This window comes from Amia ocellicauda, chromosome 1 (assembly GCF_036373705.1).
Source record: "Amia ocellicauda isolate fAmiCal2 chromosome 1, fAmiCal2.hap1, whole genome shotgun sequence".
NCBI lineage: Eukaryota > Metazoa > Chordata > Actinopteri > Amiiformes > Amiidae > Amia > Amia ocellicauda.
Genome location: NC_089850.1, coordinates 1,841,499 through 1,859,081, shown reverse-complemented (window position 1 = coordinate 1,859,081; position 17,583 = coordinate 1,841,499). Strand labels below are relative to the sequence as shown.

The 17,583-nt window shown below is 37.0% G+C and overlaps 1 protein-coding gene across 2 annotated transcripts in view; it reads right to left on the bottom strand.

Moving 5' to 3' along the window:
* frk (fyn-related Src family tyrosine kinase) overlaps positions 1-17,583 on the bottom strand; it is a 60,030-nt gene that overhangs the window by 22,282 nt on the left and 20,165 nt on the right. For both annotated transcript variants that reach the window (XM_066700017.1, XM_066699947.1), the window contains exons 3-5: positions 9,611-9,771; positions 9,035-9,203; positions 7,471-7,629 (exon numbers count right to left, since the gene is read on the bottom strand). In XM_066700017.1, the coding sequence (XP_066556114.1) occupies positions 7,471-7,629; positions 9,035-9,203; positions 9,611-9,771 (489 nt within the window). The remainder of the gene's footprint in view (positions 1-7,470; positions 7,630-9,034; positions 9,204-9,610; positions 9,772-17,583) is intronic.

The window sequence follows — 17,583 nt, the reverse complement described above, 5'->3', positions numbered from 1 at the left end:
AGTTTTTAGCTCCCCCCTGTTTACACTATCTTAAAACTATTAAAATATTTAAAACAGAAGCTAATTTGTATGTGATCATTCGCATGAAGAATCGTATATTTTATTTATATTTGTAATCCCTCATTATCGCTATAACTATACACTCACCTAAAGGATTATTAGGAACACCTGTTCAATTTCTCATTAATGCAATTTTCTAACCAACCAATCACATGGCAGTTGCTTCAATGCATTTAGGGGTGTGGTCCTGGCCAAGACAATCTCCTGAACTCCAAACTGAATGTCTGAATGGGAAAGAAAGGTGATTTAAGCAATTTTGAGCGTGGCATGGTTGTTGGTGCCAGACGGGCCGGTCTGAGTATTTCACAATCTGCTCAGTTACTGGGATTTTCACGCACAACCATTTCTAGGGTTTACAAAGAATGGTGTGAAAAGGGAAAAACATCCAGTATGCGGCAGTCCTGTGGGTGAAAATGCCTTGTTGATGCTAGAGGTCAGAGGAGAATGGGCCGACTGATTCAAGCTGATAGAAGAGCAACTTTGACTGAAATAACCACTCGTTACAACCGAGGTATGCAGCAAAGCATTTGTGAAGCCACAACACGTACAACCTTGAGGCGGATGGGCTACAACAGCAGAAGACCCCACCGGGTACCACTCATCTTCACTACAAATAGGAAAAAGAGGCTACAATTTGCACAAGCTCACCAAAATTGGACAGTTGAAGACTGGAAAAATGTTGCCTGGTCTGATGAGTCTCGATTTCTGTTGAGACATTCAGATGGTAGAGTCAGAATTTGGCGTAAACAGAATGAGAACATGGATCCATCATGCCTTGTTACCACTGTGCAGGCTGGTGGTGGTGGTGTAATGGTGTGGGGGATGTTTTCTTGGCACACTTTAGGCCCCTTAGTGCCAATTGGGCCCCCACAGTCACGAGATCTCATCTTTGGGATGTGGTGGAACGGGAGCTTCGTGCCCTGGATGTGCATCCCACAAATCTCCATCAACTGCAAGATGCCATCCTATCAATATGGGCCAACATTTCTAAAGAATGCTTTCAGCACCTTGTTGAATCAATGCCACGTAGAATTAAGGCAATTCTGAAGGCGAAAGGGGGTCAAACACAGTATTAGTATGGTGTTCCTAATAATCCTTTAGGTGAGTGTATGTTAATGGTAATCCAAATATAGACGCTTTACCGACTGCAGAAATACAAACATCACAAAACATAGCGATTAATACAACTGCTCCATTCAATACAGTGTCAAAGGTATTTTTTTAAAGGAATCGCATTCCCTATAAAAGCTGATGCCCCGCGATGTTATTGATAACATTGATAAAGCTGCAGGTATACAGAGAAAACACGCTGACACTGAATTTGTGGAAAAACTGTTCCAGTAAGTTACGGATGCCAGAGTGTTGTCGTATTTATATAAACATGTATGAGTTTTGCTTAAGAAACTGGCTGTGACTGTCATACTGTGTTATTTCATGATGTAGATATGTAGCGGCTACACGGGACAGATTTAAACCCAGCGCGCTGTATTTAATAATGCAACGCAGTTCATTCTCCCACAGATAAATAATAAGGGCGAATATCTAGGACACTTAAATTAAGCTATATTGTCAATGTTAATTGGCTCACGATACAGGGAGAAGTAACACGGTTATTTATGATGCGCTGGTAAACAAAATAAACTAAATTACATTTTAAGTGTTGTAATTTGTTTTATATATTGTTTCAACGTGTCCCGGTTTCTACTTTTGAGTATCTGGTATAACTTATACTATAAGACTGTCTTAGATATCGTAAAAACATTTCAGCCCAAAGCTTATTGCATTTTAATGTTAGTGGTATTTCAGCCTCCAATTTAAATCACTAAATCCCAGAGTGCCGAGCGTCCAGGATGCGTTTTGACCTTTCGTGTCTCACAGTCCCTTCCTAGGGCAGCTATACCTCACGACACTGAGAGTGGAAACGCTGCTGTGTATAGTTTAGGTGTACAGTTACAGCACGGCCACGCTGAGGTGCAGCTGAACGTGGCCAGTGGAAACGGGGTATTAGTCAGTTGCACATGATGTGCAGCAATAGAGGGTTAACTCAAACACAGATTCTTAGCCAATTTCACAGCAAAAAAAAAAAAAAAAAGATTATCTATCTCCATGGAATTACACAGTAGAGATTCAGCGATTAAACGATTTCACACGTTACCGTTTTGTAACTGTACAAGCTCAGCTACACTGTGTGTTTCTGTTCTCACTCGACATTAAACGACATTATGGTACATTATTTTTCTATGAACAATGGTTACACAGTGAGGAAAATTAAACAAACATTGCCGGCGCAACCTGCATATTGCAGACGGAATGAAAACGAAGTTACACTAGCTTAAAATGCTGTGCTGTACAGAGAGCGACATTTGTCTTTAAGGGGGGATACCTACATTAGCAAAATTTGCAAAACAATGACCGAGGGACCAACCATTGTTGCTCTGTTTCCCCTGAAAAAACGCCTAAAGTCGTCAGTGTGGGAGTATTTTGGATACTTAAAGAATACTTAAAGACAACCGATATCCTATATGCAAAACTTGCAGAAAAAAAGTCGCGGATAAAGTGTCCAACACCTCAAATTTGATACATCATCTTCGAGATCACCATCCATCTTTACACGCCCAAGTCAAGGTAATACAAATAATAACCGAGAAAAAAAAATACTTTAGTGGCAAGTTACTTAATGAAACATTGAGTTGGTAGGGAATTAGATAAAGTGTCACTTACAATCAACGAAGCAGCAGTGAGTTAAGAGTTGGGCTATGAGTTGAGTGCAATGTAAACCAACGGCAGCAAAGCAGGAAAATGAGCATTAAACCGTTCATAATTTAACTCTCATTAACTGCATGTAATCCCCTCAAGGGCTTCAGTGTGACCATTTACATCTTGTTGCTTCCTCCCATCTGTGTTGAGTAAACGCTAGGTATAGTAGGTTAGGATTAGAATTTAGAAATCAACTCAAGTCATTACTGCAAGTCCAATTGAAGTTCATCTTGGCATGGATTATTTATTTTCATTGTTCTTATTCACTTTTAGCTAAAGACTACCTCTGGTACTACTGCAGTTCAACCCACTGTTGCAGAATCCTTGGTGAAGTGTGGGTCTTATGCTCCCTCTTCAAAACAAGCCCAAGATTTGAATAAAGCTGTGGCCTATTTAATCTCAAAAGACATGATGCCATTTCAGATTGTGGAAAAACATGGATTTCTTCATCTAATGAAAAGTGCAGTGCCACAATACAAAATTCCAACAAGAACCTACTTCTCCAGAAACAAAATCCCAAGCATGTACGAGGAGATATGAGCGAGTGTGGAGGAACAGCTGGCAGAGGGTTTATGGTTTGGTGCAACTACAGACCTGTGGACCAGCACTGGTGGTGGAGGAGAACCTTTTATGAGCTTTACAGTTCACTATCTTTCAACTTAAGTCTCACTGTCTTGAGATACACGGCAGAAGACCACACGGCAGAGCATATCACTGAAATGATGGACAACATGCTCCAGGACTGGAAGACAAAGAAAGAGAGTCTGTCTGGAATTACAACAGACAATGCCAGTAACATGAAGAAAGCCTTTGAACATTTTCCTTGTGCTTGGTTTTCTTGTTTTGGTCACAATTTAAATCTGGCCATTTCCAAAGTCCTCAAGATGCCAAGGGTAGAATCCGCTACCAGAGCATGCCAACATTTGGTGCAAGTGTTTTCTTGAAGCTGGAAACAGAAACGAGAGCTTAAAAACAAGCAGGCAGAATTTAACATCCCTGAGCATGCATTGATTCACGATGTGGTCACCAGGTGGGGATCCACATTTGAAATGATTTCCAGGTTCTTGGAGCAGCAGCAGGCTGTCTGTGGGGTGCTAGCAGGAGACAGAAGCACATGGCATCTCATACATAAAGACAATTACATCACTGTCCTGGAGGAAGTAAGCCAGTTCATTTGCCCTCTCCATGAGTTCACTGACATCCTGGCCTCAGAGAGACAGGTCACACTTTCCTCCCTGAAGACAGTCTTGGAGCACATCAACACTGAGATACTTCAAGATCAAGAGGAAGACAGCACTCTCAATAAACAAATGAAATGGATAATGAGAGAAGACCTGCTACTGCAGCTAAGATATACAGAGGAAATGAAGAATGTGCTGAACATATCCAGTTTTGTGGATCCCAGGTTTAAGGGTAGCTTTGCTGAGAATCTGGGTTGCACAGTCAAAGCATGCAATGATGAAGCACTGTCACTTACAACACAAGAACCTCCAGACACAGAACAGCCTCCAGCAGCAACCACACAAAGCACCTCCACCACCACCAAGAGGAAAGAGAAGAGCCTATCTGGATTGTTACAGTGAATCGCTACAACAAGTAAGAACAGGTCAGCAGCAAAAGGAAGTGCAATGCCAAGAAAAACTTGATTCTGAGGTGAAACTGTACTTGTCCCTTCCTGCAATCAGTGCTGATGCTGACCCACTGGTTTGATGGAAGGCACATGAGGAAGAAATGTCAATGCTTTCGAAAGTGGCCAGAAAGTACCTGTGTATCCCAGCTACAAGTGTGCCTTCGGAAAGGGTGTTCAGTACAAGTAGCCATATCCTGTCTCCTCAGCGGTCAAGACTGAGCACTGAAAATGTGAACATGCTCACATTTTTGCACTATAATATGAACTGAAAGGACTGTAAATAATTGTGTAATTTGTGAAAAGAACCCTGATGAAGACAGAGCTCCTGCAGCCTTTGACTCCTTGGTTTGTTCAGAGGGGAAAGACATAGCTAATATGTAGCTTATATTTAATTCCAAAGAGATAGATTTTGTTTCTTTTTATTTATTTTCACTGTCATTTATTTTCACTGTTACTGTATTATTTATGTTTCAAAAGGCAGCAACTGTTAAGTAAGTCAAAAGCCAATGATAATTTTTTCCACCATGTTTCACAAGTTCTCTACTCAGGTCCAAAATAAATAAAAAAAATACACAAATAGAAAATACTAAAAAAAATTGTAATATAAGCTAGTTGATCAAAAGAGCCCTGTAGCCTTTGACTCCATTTGTTTTGTTTTTAAATAATGACATGGATGTTTACAGAGGTAGCTTATATTTAATTCCAAAGAGATATAGACTTTGTTTATTTTTAATTATTTTGTACTGTATTATTTGGTAACTGTATGATTTCTGTTTCGAAAGGCAGCAACTGTTAAAAACAAAAGCCATAAAAGAAATGTTGTACAATAAAACCTCTAATTAAAGAATGCTCAGTGATTTTAAACAACGAGGGGAAAAAAGTGTTTGATCCCCTGCTGATTTTGTACATTTGCCCACTGACAAAGAAATGATCAGTCTATAATTTTAATGGTAGGTGTATTTTAACAGTGAGAGACAGAATAACAACAAAAACAAATCCAGAAAAATGCATTTCAAAAAATTTATAAATTGATTTGCATGTTAATGAGGGAAATAAGTATTTGACCCCTTCGACTTAGTACTTGGTGGCAAAACCCTTGTTGGCAATCACAGAGGTCAGACGTTTCTTGTAGTTGGCCACCAGGTTTGCACACATCTCAGGAGGGATTTTGTCCCACTCCTCTTTGCAGATCCTCTCCAAGTCATTAAGGTTTCGAGGCTGACGTTTGGCAACTCGAACCTTCAGCTCCCTCCACAGATTTTCTATGGGATTAAGGTCTGGAGACTGGCTAGGCCACTCCAGGACCTTAATGTGCTTCTTCTTGAGCCACTCCTTTGTTGCCTTGGCTGTGTGTTTTGGGTCATTGTCATGCTGGAATACCCATCCACGACCCATTTTCAATGCCCTGGCTGAGGGAAGGAGGTTCTCACCCAAGATTTGACGGTACATGGCCCCATCCATCGTCCCTTTGATGTGGTGCAGTTGTCCTGTCCCCTTAGCAGAAAAATACCCCCAAAGCATAATGTTTCCACCTCCATGTTTGACAGTGGGGATGGTGTTCTTGGAGTCATAGGCAGCAGAGCTCAATTTTGGTCTCATCTGACAACAACACTTTCACCAAGTTCTCCTCTGAATCATTCAGATGTTCATTGGAAAACTTCAGACGGGCCTGTACATGTGCTTTCTTGAGCAGGGGGACCTTGTGGGTGCTGCATGATTTCAGTCCTTCATGGCATAGTGTGTTACCAATTGTTTTCTTGGTGACTATTGTCCCAGCTGCCTTGAGATCATTAACAAGATCCTCCCGTGTAGTTCTGGGCTGATTCCTCACCGTTCTCATGATCATTGAAACTCCACGAGGTGAGATCATGCATGGAGCCCCAGACCGAGGGAGACTGACAGTTATTTTGTGTTTCTTCCATTTGCAAACAATCGCACCAACTGTTGTCACCTTCTCACCAAGCTGCTTGGCGATGGTCTTGTAGCCCATTCCAGCCTTGTGTAGGTCTACAATCCTGTCCCTGACATCCTTGGACAGCTCTTTGGTCTTGGCCATGGTGGAGAGTTTGGAATCTGATTGATTGATTGCTTCTGTGGACAGGTGTCTTTTATACAGGTAACAAGCTGAGATTAGGAGCACTCCCTTTAAAAGAGTGCTCCTAATCTCAGCTCGTTACCTGTATAAAAGACACCTGGGAGCCAGAAATCTTGCTGATTGATAGGGGATCAAATACTTATTTCCCTCATTAACATGCAATTCAACTTTTTTGAAATGCGTTTTTCTGGATTTTCTTGTTGTTATTCTGTCTCTCACTGTTAAAATACACCTACCATTAAAATTATAGACTGATCATTTCTTTGTCAGTGGGCAAACGTACAAAATCAGCAGGGGATCAAATACTTTTTTCCCCTCACTGTACATCCCTAGTGTTTAAATAAATTAATGCATAATTATCGTGAAACCGTGATTATTCTTCAGACTATAATCGTACCATCAAAATCTATAATCGTTGCATTCCTATTATACAGTAATCAATTATCACCATAAAAAAGGAGTATAAATTAAATTATTAGTATGACAGAAAATATTTAATCTCCAATTTACTGACCAAAATATAAATGTTGACCTACTCACAAATGGCAGATTACGAATATGTACCCAAAGGCACAACAAGGTACAAAATGTGTGATTTATGGGTAGGTTAAAGTTAAATGTGATCTTGGCCCTACCCATATTTTAAGCTTTTAAAAGGTATGTCAGACACCACGACTTGTTACAATGTTTGAATGAAAAAAAAGTGTAATCTACAATCCATAAAACAGAAATAAGACAATTATGAAATAATGCAACTTTTAAAAAGCAAAATAAAAAATACCTCAGTATAACTCAGTTTAGCAGCCACATGAAAAAACAATTATGCAGACAGAAGGAAGTAAGCTACTTGGCCACTCAATTATTTTCATACTATTTTTTAGCTGAGCTGCCTAATAAGCAGAGATCTTTATCAATGGAGTATGCTTACTCTGGAGGTATTCAAGCAGACTTCCATTTTTCATCAGTTCAGTAATTATATAAATTGGCTCCTCTACAGTGCACACAGCATAGAGCTGGATAAGTTTAGGGTGTCTCAACTTCTTCATTATTTGTGCCTCCCTGAGGAAGTCCTTGGGTTCCATAGTACCTAAACAAATGTGTATTGGGAAAAAAAAAAAAAAAAGTCAGATGTGATTTTTAAGGTGCATTACTATCTATGCAGAAGCCTCAATGTAATTGTACAGATTACTTTGTCTTTGGATAAAGTGCAAGTCCCATTAGGCCTATGAATTGCATGTGGTTACAAAGAGAGAAGTTTTGTTATGATTGGTTTAACAAGTAGTATTGCACCCCTGAGACTAAATGAATATAGCACATATATTGATTTTCTTTTTACAGTTTGAAGCCTAACATTCAACTTTAATGTGTTAACATCAATGTCTCTGCTCACATTTATTAGTCTTTAGTCTATAGTTGGACAACTGCAATATTGTTAGGAAAGATCCCCTTTCAAATTCAAATTTCAAAGGTAAAGGTAACAAGTACTTCAAAACAGTGACCGGAACTGTGATTTATATTGAATCTTATATATTCAGGGAAATATAGACCAATCAGCCATAACATTATGACCACCTGCCTAATATTGTGTAGGCCCCGCTTTTGCCAAAAAAACAGCCCTGACCCATCGAGGCATGGACTCCACTAGACCTCTGAAGGTATGCTGTGGTATCTGGCACCAAGACATAAGCAGCAGATCCTTTAAATCCTGTAAGTTGGATCGGACTTGTTTGTCAATCACATCCCACAGCTGGACAAATGGACAGCTGGACATCCCACATCCACCTTGAACTCGTGATTCATCAGGCCAGGCCACCTTCTTCTATTGCTCCGTGGTCCAGTTCTGATGCTCACGTGCCCATTGTAGGCACTTTCGGCAGTGGACAAGGGTCTGCATTGGCACCCTGACTGGTCTGTGGCTACGCAGCCCCATACGCAACAAACTGCAATGCACTGTGCGTTCTGACACCTTTCTATCAGAATCAGCATTCACTTTTTCAGCAATTTGAGCTACAGTAGCTCGTCTGTTGGATCAGACCACACGGGCCAGCCTTCACTCCCCACGTGCATCAATGAGCCTTGGCCACCCATGACCCTGTCACTGGTTCACCGCTTTTCCTTCCTTGGACCACTTTTCATAGGTACTGACCACTGCAGACCGGGAACACCCCCACAAGAGCAGCAGTTTTGGAGATGCTCTGACCCCGTCGTCTAGCCATCACAATTTGGCCCTTGTCAACGTCGCTCAGATCCTTACGCTTGCCCATTTTTCCTGCTTCTGACACATCAACTTTGATGTTAAAATGTTCACTTGCTGCCTAATATATCCCACCGACTGACAGGTGCCATGATAATGAGATTATCAGTGTTATTCACTTCACCTGTCAGTGGTCATAATGTTATGGCTGATCGGTGTATATATCTATATCCACAATATTAGTATGTGTTTTAGCGGTGTCCAACATGATATATTCAATGTGTACTGATTACTATACCTGATTTTAAAGTTTTCACTGCAACAGGTGTAGTGTTATTCCACAGTCCTTCATAAACCTCCCCAAATTGACCTGCTCCTAGTTTTTTAAGCAGTTTGACAGAGCTGCGGCTAATTTCCCATTTATCCACGGTATCGTAGGATAAGCCATGAGTCTGCGGAGTCTCCAACTACAAAAATAACAAGAATATAGAAATCAACAACATAAAATAAACCTCCGTCTACCACAAACATTCTATGTTTCATGAGTATAATCACATAATAATAAAAATAAAACTATTTGACCATAATTATTCTCTGGATTACAACCACATTGACAGATCATTGACAATCTAATTTTCTGAACAGACAAATTATTAAATTCACCCTTGTGGTATTGCAAATCCTTATCATAAACCAGATAGCCTTTATAAGGCTTCTTGGCTACTGTTAATCTGTGCTTTCTGTTTTAAGATTTAACTTGAAATCACAGTTAAATCTACTTGACATAAGAACTTTATAAATTCCAAGTAGTGCAAAATAATGTAGATCTTTACAGTATTTGTCAAATTTTTCACAAGCTTTATTCCAATCATACCTTCTTGCATGGCTCACCGAGACAAACACAAAGACCTTCGTGATTTGAATAGTGTTCTATAAGTTCCCTTAAGGTACTGAAAACATTTCTTCTTGATAAAAAATAGCCTCCAGAATCCAATCTTCGTAGTCTGTAATGCTTCACTGCAGTTATGTCCAAAACTGTAATGATACAAATAAAAGACTAGTAACAGAAATACTTATAGATCATCAAACCAATTGTATTTTAATTTTGCAGTATTATTGTATTTCATGGGAAGCTGGGCTTACATTTATATTATATCTGTACAAATTCAAGTCTATGACTGACAGTTTATATACTATAATACAGATTATACAGTACTAATACAATAGTATATATTATTCTATAGATTATACAGGACTACAGACATAATGTAAAAACAACATTTTTGCATTTATTATTTTCACCTCTTTAAAGTGAAACCTTATATTGGAATGGTGGGTATAATTAGACTTTTAGGGTACAGAAATTAAATATTTTTTTTTTTACATATTGTTGATGAGGGGGGATAGGCATGTCAATAAAGTGTCATTTTAAGTTTGACTCCCCTTAGCCTATTAAACAGGAAAATACATTTGGGCATTTTTTTCCTATCATAGCCTACAATTATAAAAAACAATTTCGTAAAAATGCAGCACTTTTACGAAAGGACTGGATGCTTTTATTTGCTCCAACGTTTTGATAATTAGGCTACGATTTCATTTTTTTTTTTTAACGAATCCTGAACTTAAAGTTCTTGTCACGGAACATCCACGAACAACAAAACTGAAAGCACACGTTTGTTTTTCTAGTGACACATCGATTGTGTACAAAACCTCTATAGTTTAACAAGTTGGTACACTTCGCATATTGCTTTAGCTACCAATTATTTTTATTTGTAATACAATTACTAGTAAATGGTTTAACTACAAAAATATTGACATGAAAAAATGGGAAAGTGTGTTTATGTAAATGTAGTGAAAACAACACATTGATTTACTTTGGGTTTGTCATATATATTGGGCTGGTTTTGGGTTAGAATTTTATTGATTTTGTGCTACTAGTGGCATTTTATGTTTGGCCACACTGCCCAGAGCTTTATTCTGCAGTCAGTTTTTTTTTCAGTTCATTTAAAGGTTTACCGTTTACTCATGAATTTTCAGGAAGGCTTTGAATAGTGACTTTTCGATTTTATTTTCTGTTGAAGTGCCTCCTCCTTAAATTGTTATTTGTTTATCAGATTAAATTTTTTGGGCGAATAAAAATATTGTATTCTTGGTCAAAATGTATTGTCTGGAACCCCATTTTTACATGTTGTTTATGGGAACATCTGTCTTGAATAGGGCCCAGAGCAGCGATATCGGCCTTATACAGAAGTATCTGTATCGGCACATATTCCACCGACATTTTCTACAGCTATTGGCTAAATATTTTCAAATTACCATAAAATCCATTATCAGGCTTGAAACAATAAATACATGTTTGTTTGGTTTTACAGTCATTATTATAATTATTAATCATTGTTTTTTAACATAGTTATGGTGCTTTTGTTTTCCGCTGGAAGCTTCTGACTCTTGGTGAAACAAAAACAAACCCATTGAGCTTTTAAAAGCAATACAAATTTGTTTTATTAAAACCCTTTTAACCAATGGAAAGTGTTTCTGAAAGCTGTGCTGCATTTGAGTATCCATGGTATTGGTCACTGTTTGACTGCGTCCAAAACCACATACTACATACTACACACTGAAGTTACACTGAAGTATGTACTGCAGAAGTATATACTTTAAGCTTGTAGATTAACAGAACGCACGAATTTGGACGCATTCATTATGTAATCAAATTGCGCCATTTTTAACTTTCTTTTCATGGTTTAATGACTATTTCCTGTAAACAAAAGATGATGACTATTTATTTACATTCATATCAGTCATTCTTAACATAGCTAGCCTATCTGTACAGTTTTTGCTAATTACAATTGAAAACCGAGTTGTTCGCCAATTTCTCAGACATGAAATGAACACATCAGACACACCCCAATTTTTCCATATGGCCTTATAGGATTGAAAAGTGTCCAGTGCTCCCATACTTTGTTTTCAAAACGGAAAAAGTATGTCATCTGGGTACTTTTTGCATACTATGATATTCATACTGTGTATTTGGACGTACTACTAATGGTGGCATACTGTTTTGACATACTATTTAGTACGCTAGTATGCAGTGTTGGTCGCAGCCCTAATTCTCAAAACGTTTCAAAATTCACAATAGAAATTAAAATAAAGAGTAAATGTTCGCTGAAGATGTTGACTGGATATCAGCAAACAAAAACGGTCTCCAAATGACATGCAAACTCCAATCACAGTGAAAAATCTAAAGAAAATGAGAGTGAAAAAATGCATCTCAGACAATGTTGGATCAAACTGAAACTATACATGATATAAAACTATTTCAAATCGTACATCGTGTTTTGGCTAGGATTCGTATTGCAATATGTTTAACATAAGTATTAAATAAGTTACACTTACAAATACAACCTGTTGTATCGACATTATTGAGGACTGAGGAGGACTTGTGAACCTGACGATTGTAAAATGCCAATATAAGCTATGTCAGCACTTAACAATATCTTATGCTTTTTTTATGCACTATGTGTCTGCCTTTGTTCTAATGTATAGAACATGCATATTTTTATATTTTTCCTTTATTCTCCCTTATTGCCCTTATTGTTTAGGTGATAAACATTTAAGTTTATTATGTAAAATGTAAAAATCCCACCTTGACACAATTTCACTCTGACAGGGAGAGATTTGAGGAATCCATGCTTCCCAATTATTGGTATTGGACCCATAAAACCTGTATCGGTCGGGCTCTAGTCTCGACTAACATCACCGGTCTTGGAATCAATTACGGGGGATGACTGTACAAAATAATTCTAGTCCCTTACTTGAATATGAAGAATTTCAATTATCTTGTATTCATTTGCAATAGATAAATCCTGAATTTCATTCTATGGTTTACATGTAGGTTGTATTTTCTATTATTTATTTATTTTCATTTTTCACAAGGGTTCATATGAATTGTTCATAAAAAGTGGCCTTGCGAAATCTTTAATCACTTAAATTTGTTAGATTTAGTTACGGTGATGTTAAACCACTCCCCTTCCCCTCCCAGCAAAAAGGGAGCTGGGTTTTCAATGAGAAATTGATTAGTTTTAATACCAGGAAAATAGTATTTTGCAGAGATAGCACTGCTGCAGTATACTTTTAAGGATGTTTTGATATCCCCCTCTGAGGGGGCTACAAGGTACCTCATACCCCACTGTGGAAGCACGATGAGGCACAACCTCCCCAAAGGCACCCCACCATAGAGGGCTAACAGTGCACCCACACCCCAAGGTCTGACAAGCCATCGCCGAGCTGGACATGTTTTTTTTAGGATTAAGAGTAAAATAAATGATTGTACAATCTTGTATATCAACACCTCTTGGCAGTGACGTATCAAATACAGAAATAACAAGGGAAAAAAAGACATTCTGTGGATAAAAGGTCAGTTCAAATTAAATATCTTAAATTTTTTTTAATAAACTTAATTCATAATATTTATTATATGTATGCAAATTATACAGTGCATTTGATTTATTTATTTTTATTTTACAGACAATGGCAGTGTTCAAGGTTTGGAGTTGTGACCGAAAAAACAAAAAGATGATTAATTGTGATAAACTTGCTGATCTCCTGTTTGCAGGTAAATGTTCATATCATTTTTATACATTGAAATGTGTTGATTATGTGACTATTATCATTATGTAGTCAAAAGTGCATATATGCATGTTCTAGAACATGTATACATTATTTAATGTGTGTAATGTCTGAAGTATTAAGTGCAGTATACTTAGTATTAAAAAGTTAGTGTTGTGATGTAAAAAAACAACAATAACTGCATTTCAATTTGCAATATATATATATATATATATATATATATATATATATAGGTCAGCAAAAACGTAGCATACCAGCAGGCAAGTGCAGAGTAGTGCTAGAGGAGGACGGAACTGAGGTGGATGAGGATGAAGTGCTGCAATACTGTCAGGGAAAAGTACTACAGATACTTCAGGAGCATGGAGCCAGTCAACACCCCCATTGACTCAGTCAGCTCAAGACACAGGAGCGCAGGCCCAGCAGGAGATGGTTCCAGGACCCAGTGTTTAGGATAGATTTCCTGACAATGCACCTTTTGCAAATATAAGTGGTATTTAAAGTACTTATTGTCTTTTATTTTTTTAATAAATTAATTCTAATCAGGGTCTCAGAAAGAGATTTAATACTGTATTTCTGCTAGTGATATGTAACCAATTTGTTTCCAGTATTTATTTTTATTTTTTACCTAGTGTGGTTTGAGTAGTGATTCCTGATCATACAGACATGTTAAATCCGCTTGTATAGTATTTGGAATAAAGTAAATCTAAATGCAGTGATTTCTGACCTGTGAACTACATTAAACTTTTTTTTTTTTTTTTTACCCTTTCATTCCAGACGTGTCTGCAGGAAAAGCACTATTGCCTACTTTTTCGCAATATGTAAAAGCAAACCTTCAAAACAACATGGCTTCCAGCATTTGGAATCGAATGATTGATGAGGCTGCTCATCATTATCTTGTTTACGAAACCATGACTTCAGCCGATTATCAGCTAATTGGGAGAAAAATGCTACAGCAGTACCCCTCCATATCCCACTTGGGAATTCATCCTTGGGTATGTATCATTTCTGTTTTTTGTTTTTTTTAACCCAATTTTTTCCTCCTCCAATTCTTCATGTTTTTCTCCACAATTTGAAATAACCAATCATTAAAAGTTGTGCTTTCCACATTTTATTATATGACTTCAATTACAACCCTTTTGCTTTTCTTTTTAGTCTCACTTCTGTAAATGTCTGAGTCAAAGGATGAGACATATCCACCACAAAGACAAAAAGCAAAATTCAGATGGATCAGAAAATGGACCACCTCCTCCAAAAAAAACGTATGAGGTTGGACCTGCAGTGTCTCTGTTATTGCCCGTGGAAGACTACAACAGACAAAACGAAGAGCTGAAAAAAGAGTGGCAGAAAGTGAAACCAAATGGTAGCCATGTAAAGATGCTGTTAAAAGAGATTCATAACAACCGCCGGATGTGGATGTCCTCCATTCCTCATGGAAAATTAAGCCCAATACTGGAGAAATACCCTTGTTTTGAGGAAGGGGATTACGTAAGTTAGATTTTTTAAAGTTTGTGTTATGTTGAAGGTGAAGGAAGTAGCATGTCAAATAAACTATTGGTATATATTCAATTAAGTATCTTAAGTTATAGATTCCAAACATGATAAATGCATTTGACCTGTTCTCAACAATGTCTTTGTTTTGTAGGTTTTCTATGACTTCCTCCTTGCTACAAACGGACATGATGCAGGAGACATTTTCGGAAAACTGGAGGATGTGTTGATGACTGTGGAGAGCATGATGGCGAATCCAGTGCAAGTAATATATGTTAAGTTAATTGCTTATGTGTACCATACATTTTAGCAAAATTGTGTGTGTGTGTGTGTATATATGGTTACTATTGCATAAGTGTGGGGGAAAACTACTAATATTTGCATTATTATTGCATAAATTGTTATAGAATATTAAAATAATACATTTGTTTTAAGGAGAGCTGAAGGATATAGCTGTTCTACAGTACTTGGAACAGGAGATGGCATTCTGTAAGGGAAGAGGCGAAAAGACAAGTCCTGTTATTGAGATGAAAGAGGTATTCATATATGATTACTTCTTGCTCTCATACTGGAAAGTATAATGTGCAGTTATTGTTTTAAATACATTCTACCTTTAGTTGTTTTTTTTTCGCTATATTTGTTCAGAACATTTTGGCTTACCTCTTTAATGTGTTTTATAAATGTATTTCTTAGTGTAAGAATGAAAACGTGCTTGTAATCAATGTAATTATTCAGACAGACCTATGCTTATACTTTCAACAGGACATTGACTGATGCATGGAAGCTCTTGTGTAGTCCAGAGAAGGGGAACAATTATGAATAAAAAGCAGTAATTTCATAATGGTGTTTAGTAAATTCAATTTTACAGTGTGCTAATCAACTGAATGACCTATAGTTTGGTTTTGTTAAAGATGGTTTGGTTTTGTTAAAGATGGTTTGCCCAATTCTTTCTTTTTTTGTAATTTTAGTATATACCGAGCACTGAAGTTGATAGACACCAGATGTCCAAAGCTGGGAGTGCACTTAAGCTGATCCTGTTTACTTCAGGAGACACCTTGGAGGAAGCCATTGTTGTTGGCGACCAGTGCAGTATCTACACCAAGGCAAATAGAGTTAGTGATGCAGTTGTGATTTTGTTGGCTGTGTATTACGTGTCTAATCTTAGCTATCCTAAAATTTATTCTCAGCTACTAGAGTTCTTGCAGAAGACCATTTTAAATGACCCATTTCTGGATGTGAAGTCAAGCAAGTTCATCAAATTTATGAAACTCTTTAATGAAAAAAGGTCACTGTAACAGTGAGGCAGCAAGCATGAGACACTGTGACACTTCTGTAAAGGACGATCACGCCGCAGGTGCGTTTTACTTATTCATTTATTCTTTCGCATTTAGTATTTTGCATCCGTACATTTTTCAATGTTTATTTTCCTTCGAACCACTTACCTTTAAATCATAATCAAATGTTGCTAAGCCACATCGGCATCCTAATTGAACATTGTTAAATTACTGGCGACAAGAAAATCACAATTACAAAACTGAAAGCTTAATCAGGCAAGTGCAAGAAGGTGAGTTCAAGGGTGAGTGAGTAATGTCTGGTCTCTTATGTTCAAATAACAAATAAGGTGAAATAGAATCACCAGCTCTATCAAACACTAAGGTAAAAATACATAATTTTATTTGTTAATTAACAGCTTTTTTTTTCCAAGATTACTTAAAATAGCAAACTGCATCAAAATATGGTTAAAAGAACATGTGCTCTTATAAATCAAGTACAATGCCTTCAATACTGTGGAGTAAGAAAGTTTGATGTATTGCATGTAAAAAAACACATTTGTTCTGCTTCCAGGACATAAGACTAATAAAATGTTAAGATTGAATAAGAAAATAAAAAAGTCCCATGTTTTTATTTAAACAATCTGAAGAAACTGCACAATTAGATGACTGAAATGGGATGTGAGTGTTAAAATAACCTGTTTTCAATAGTTTGGTAAAAATATGAATGATATGTTGCAATGTGAATTGTATTTATTTTATCGCAGACAAATCCAGAATTTAATATCAATTGCATGTTCTGCAGCTGAACACCTACGTCAAATTAAACACCCAAAAGTTTTCAAAAACTGTTGCAATTCTATAAGTACATGCATGTATTTACATTTTACTGTTTTTATTAAAAACACTAGTGTTCTTTAACTGAACATCAACAGTGTTTAATTTATGAACACCAAAAAGTGTTCAAAAAGTGTTGCAGAAATGTGTTCTAAAAAGTCTTCTGGATTTTTTACAGTGTAGTCAACAGTCAATTACTTAAATCTAATCCATTCAGTGCATTGCTTAATATGGAGCATTACAAGGGTTAAAATAAAATCTTTAATTCTTAATTAATCTGTCAATTAATAAATGAGCCAATAAATTAATGTATAAATCAATTAATTATAAAAAAGTTCTCAATTCAGATTATAATTTTTTTACAAGGTTGACAAGGTAAATGTTTCATTGTGTCTGGAAAAAGTGGCTTTGGGCGGGTACCTAAAATTGCATTCTGCACGTTTTTCATTCATCTGTCATCACGGTTCAAAAACATAAACACAAACCTATTGAATAACTTGCTCTTTAGTTCCGATTTTAATTAAAAACATAGAACAATGTATTGGAACAGTGTCAAAAACTTAATGGATATATATATATATAGGCCCTGTGTTTTTATATATATATATATATATATATATAT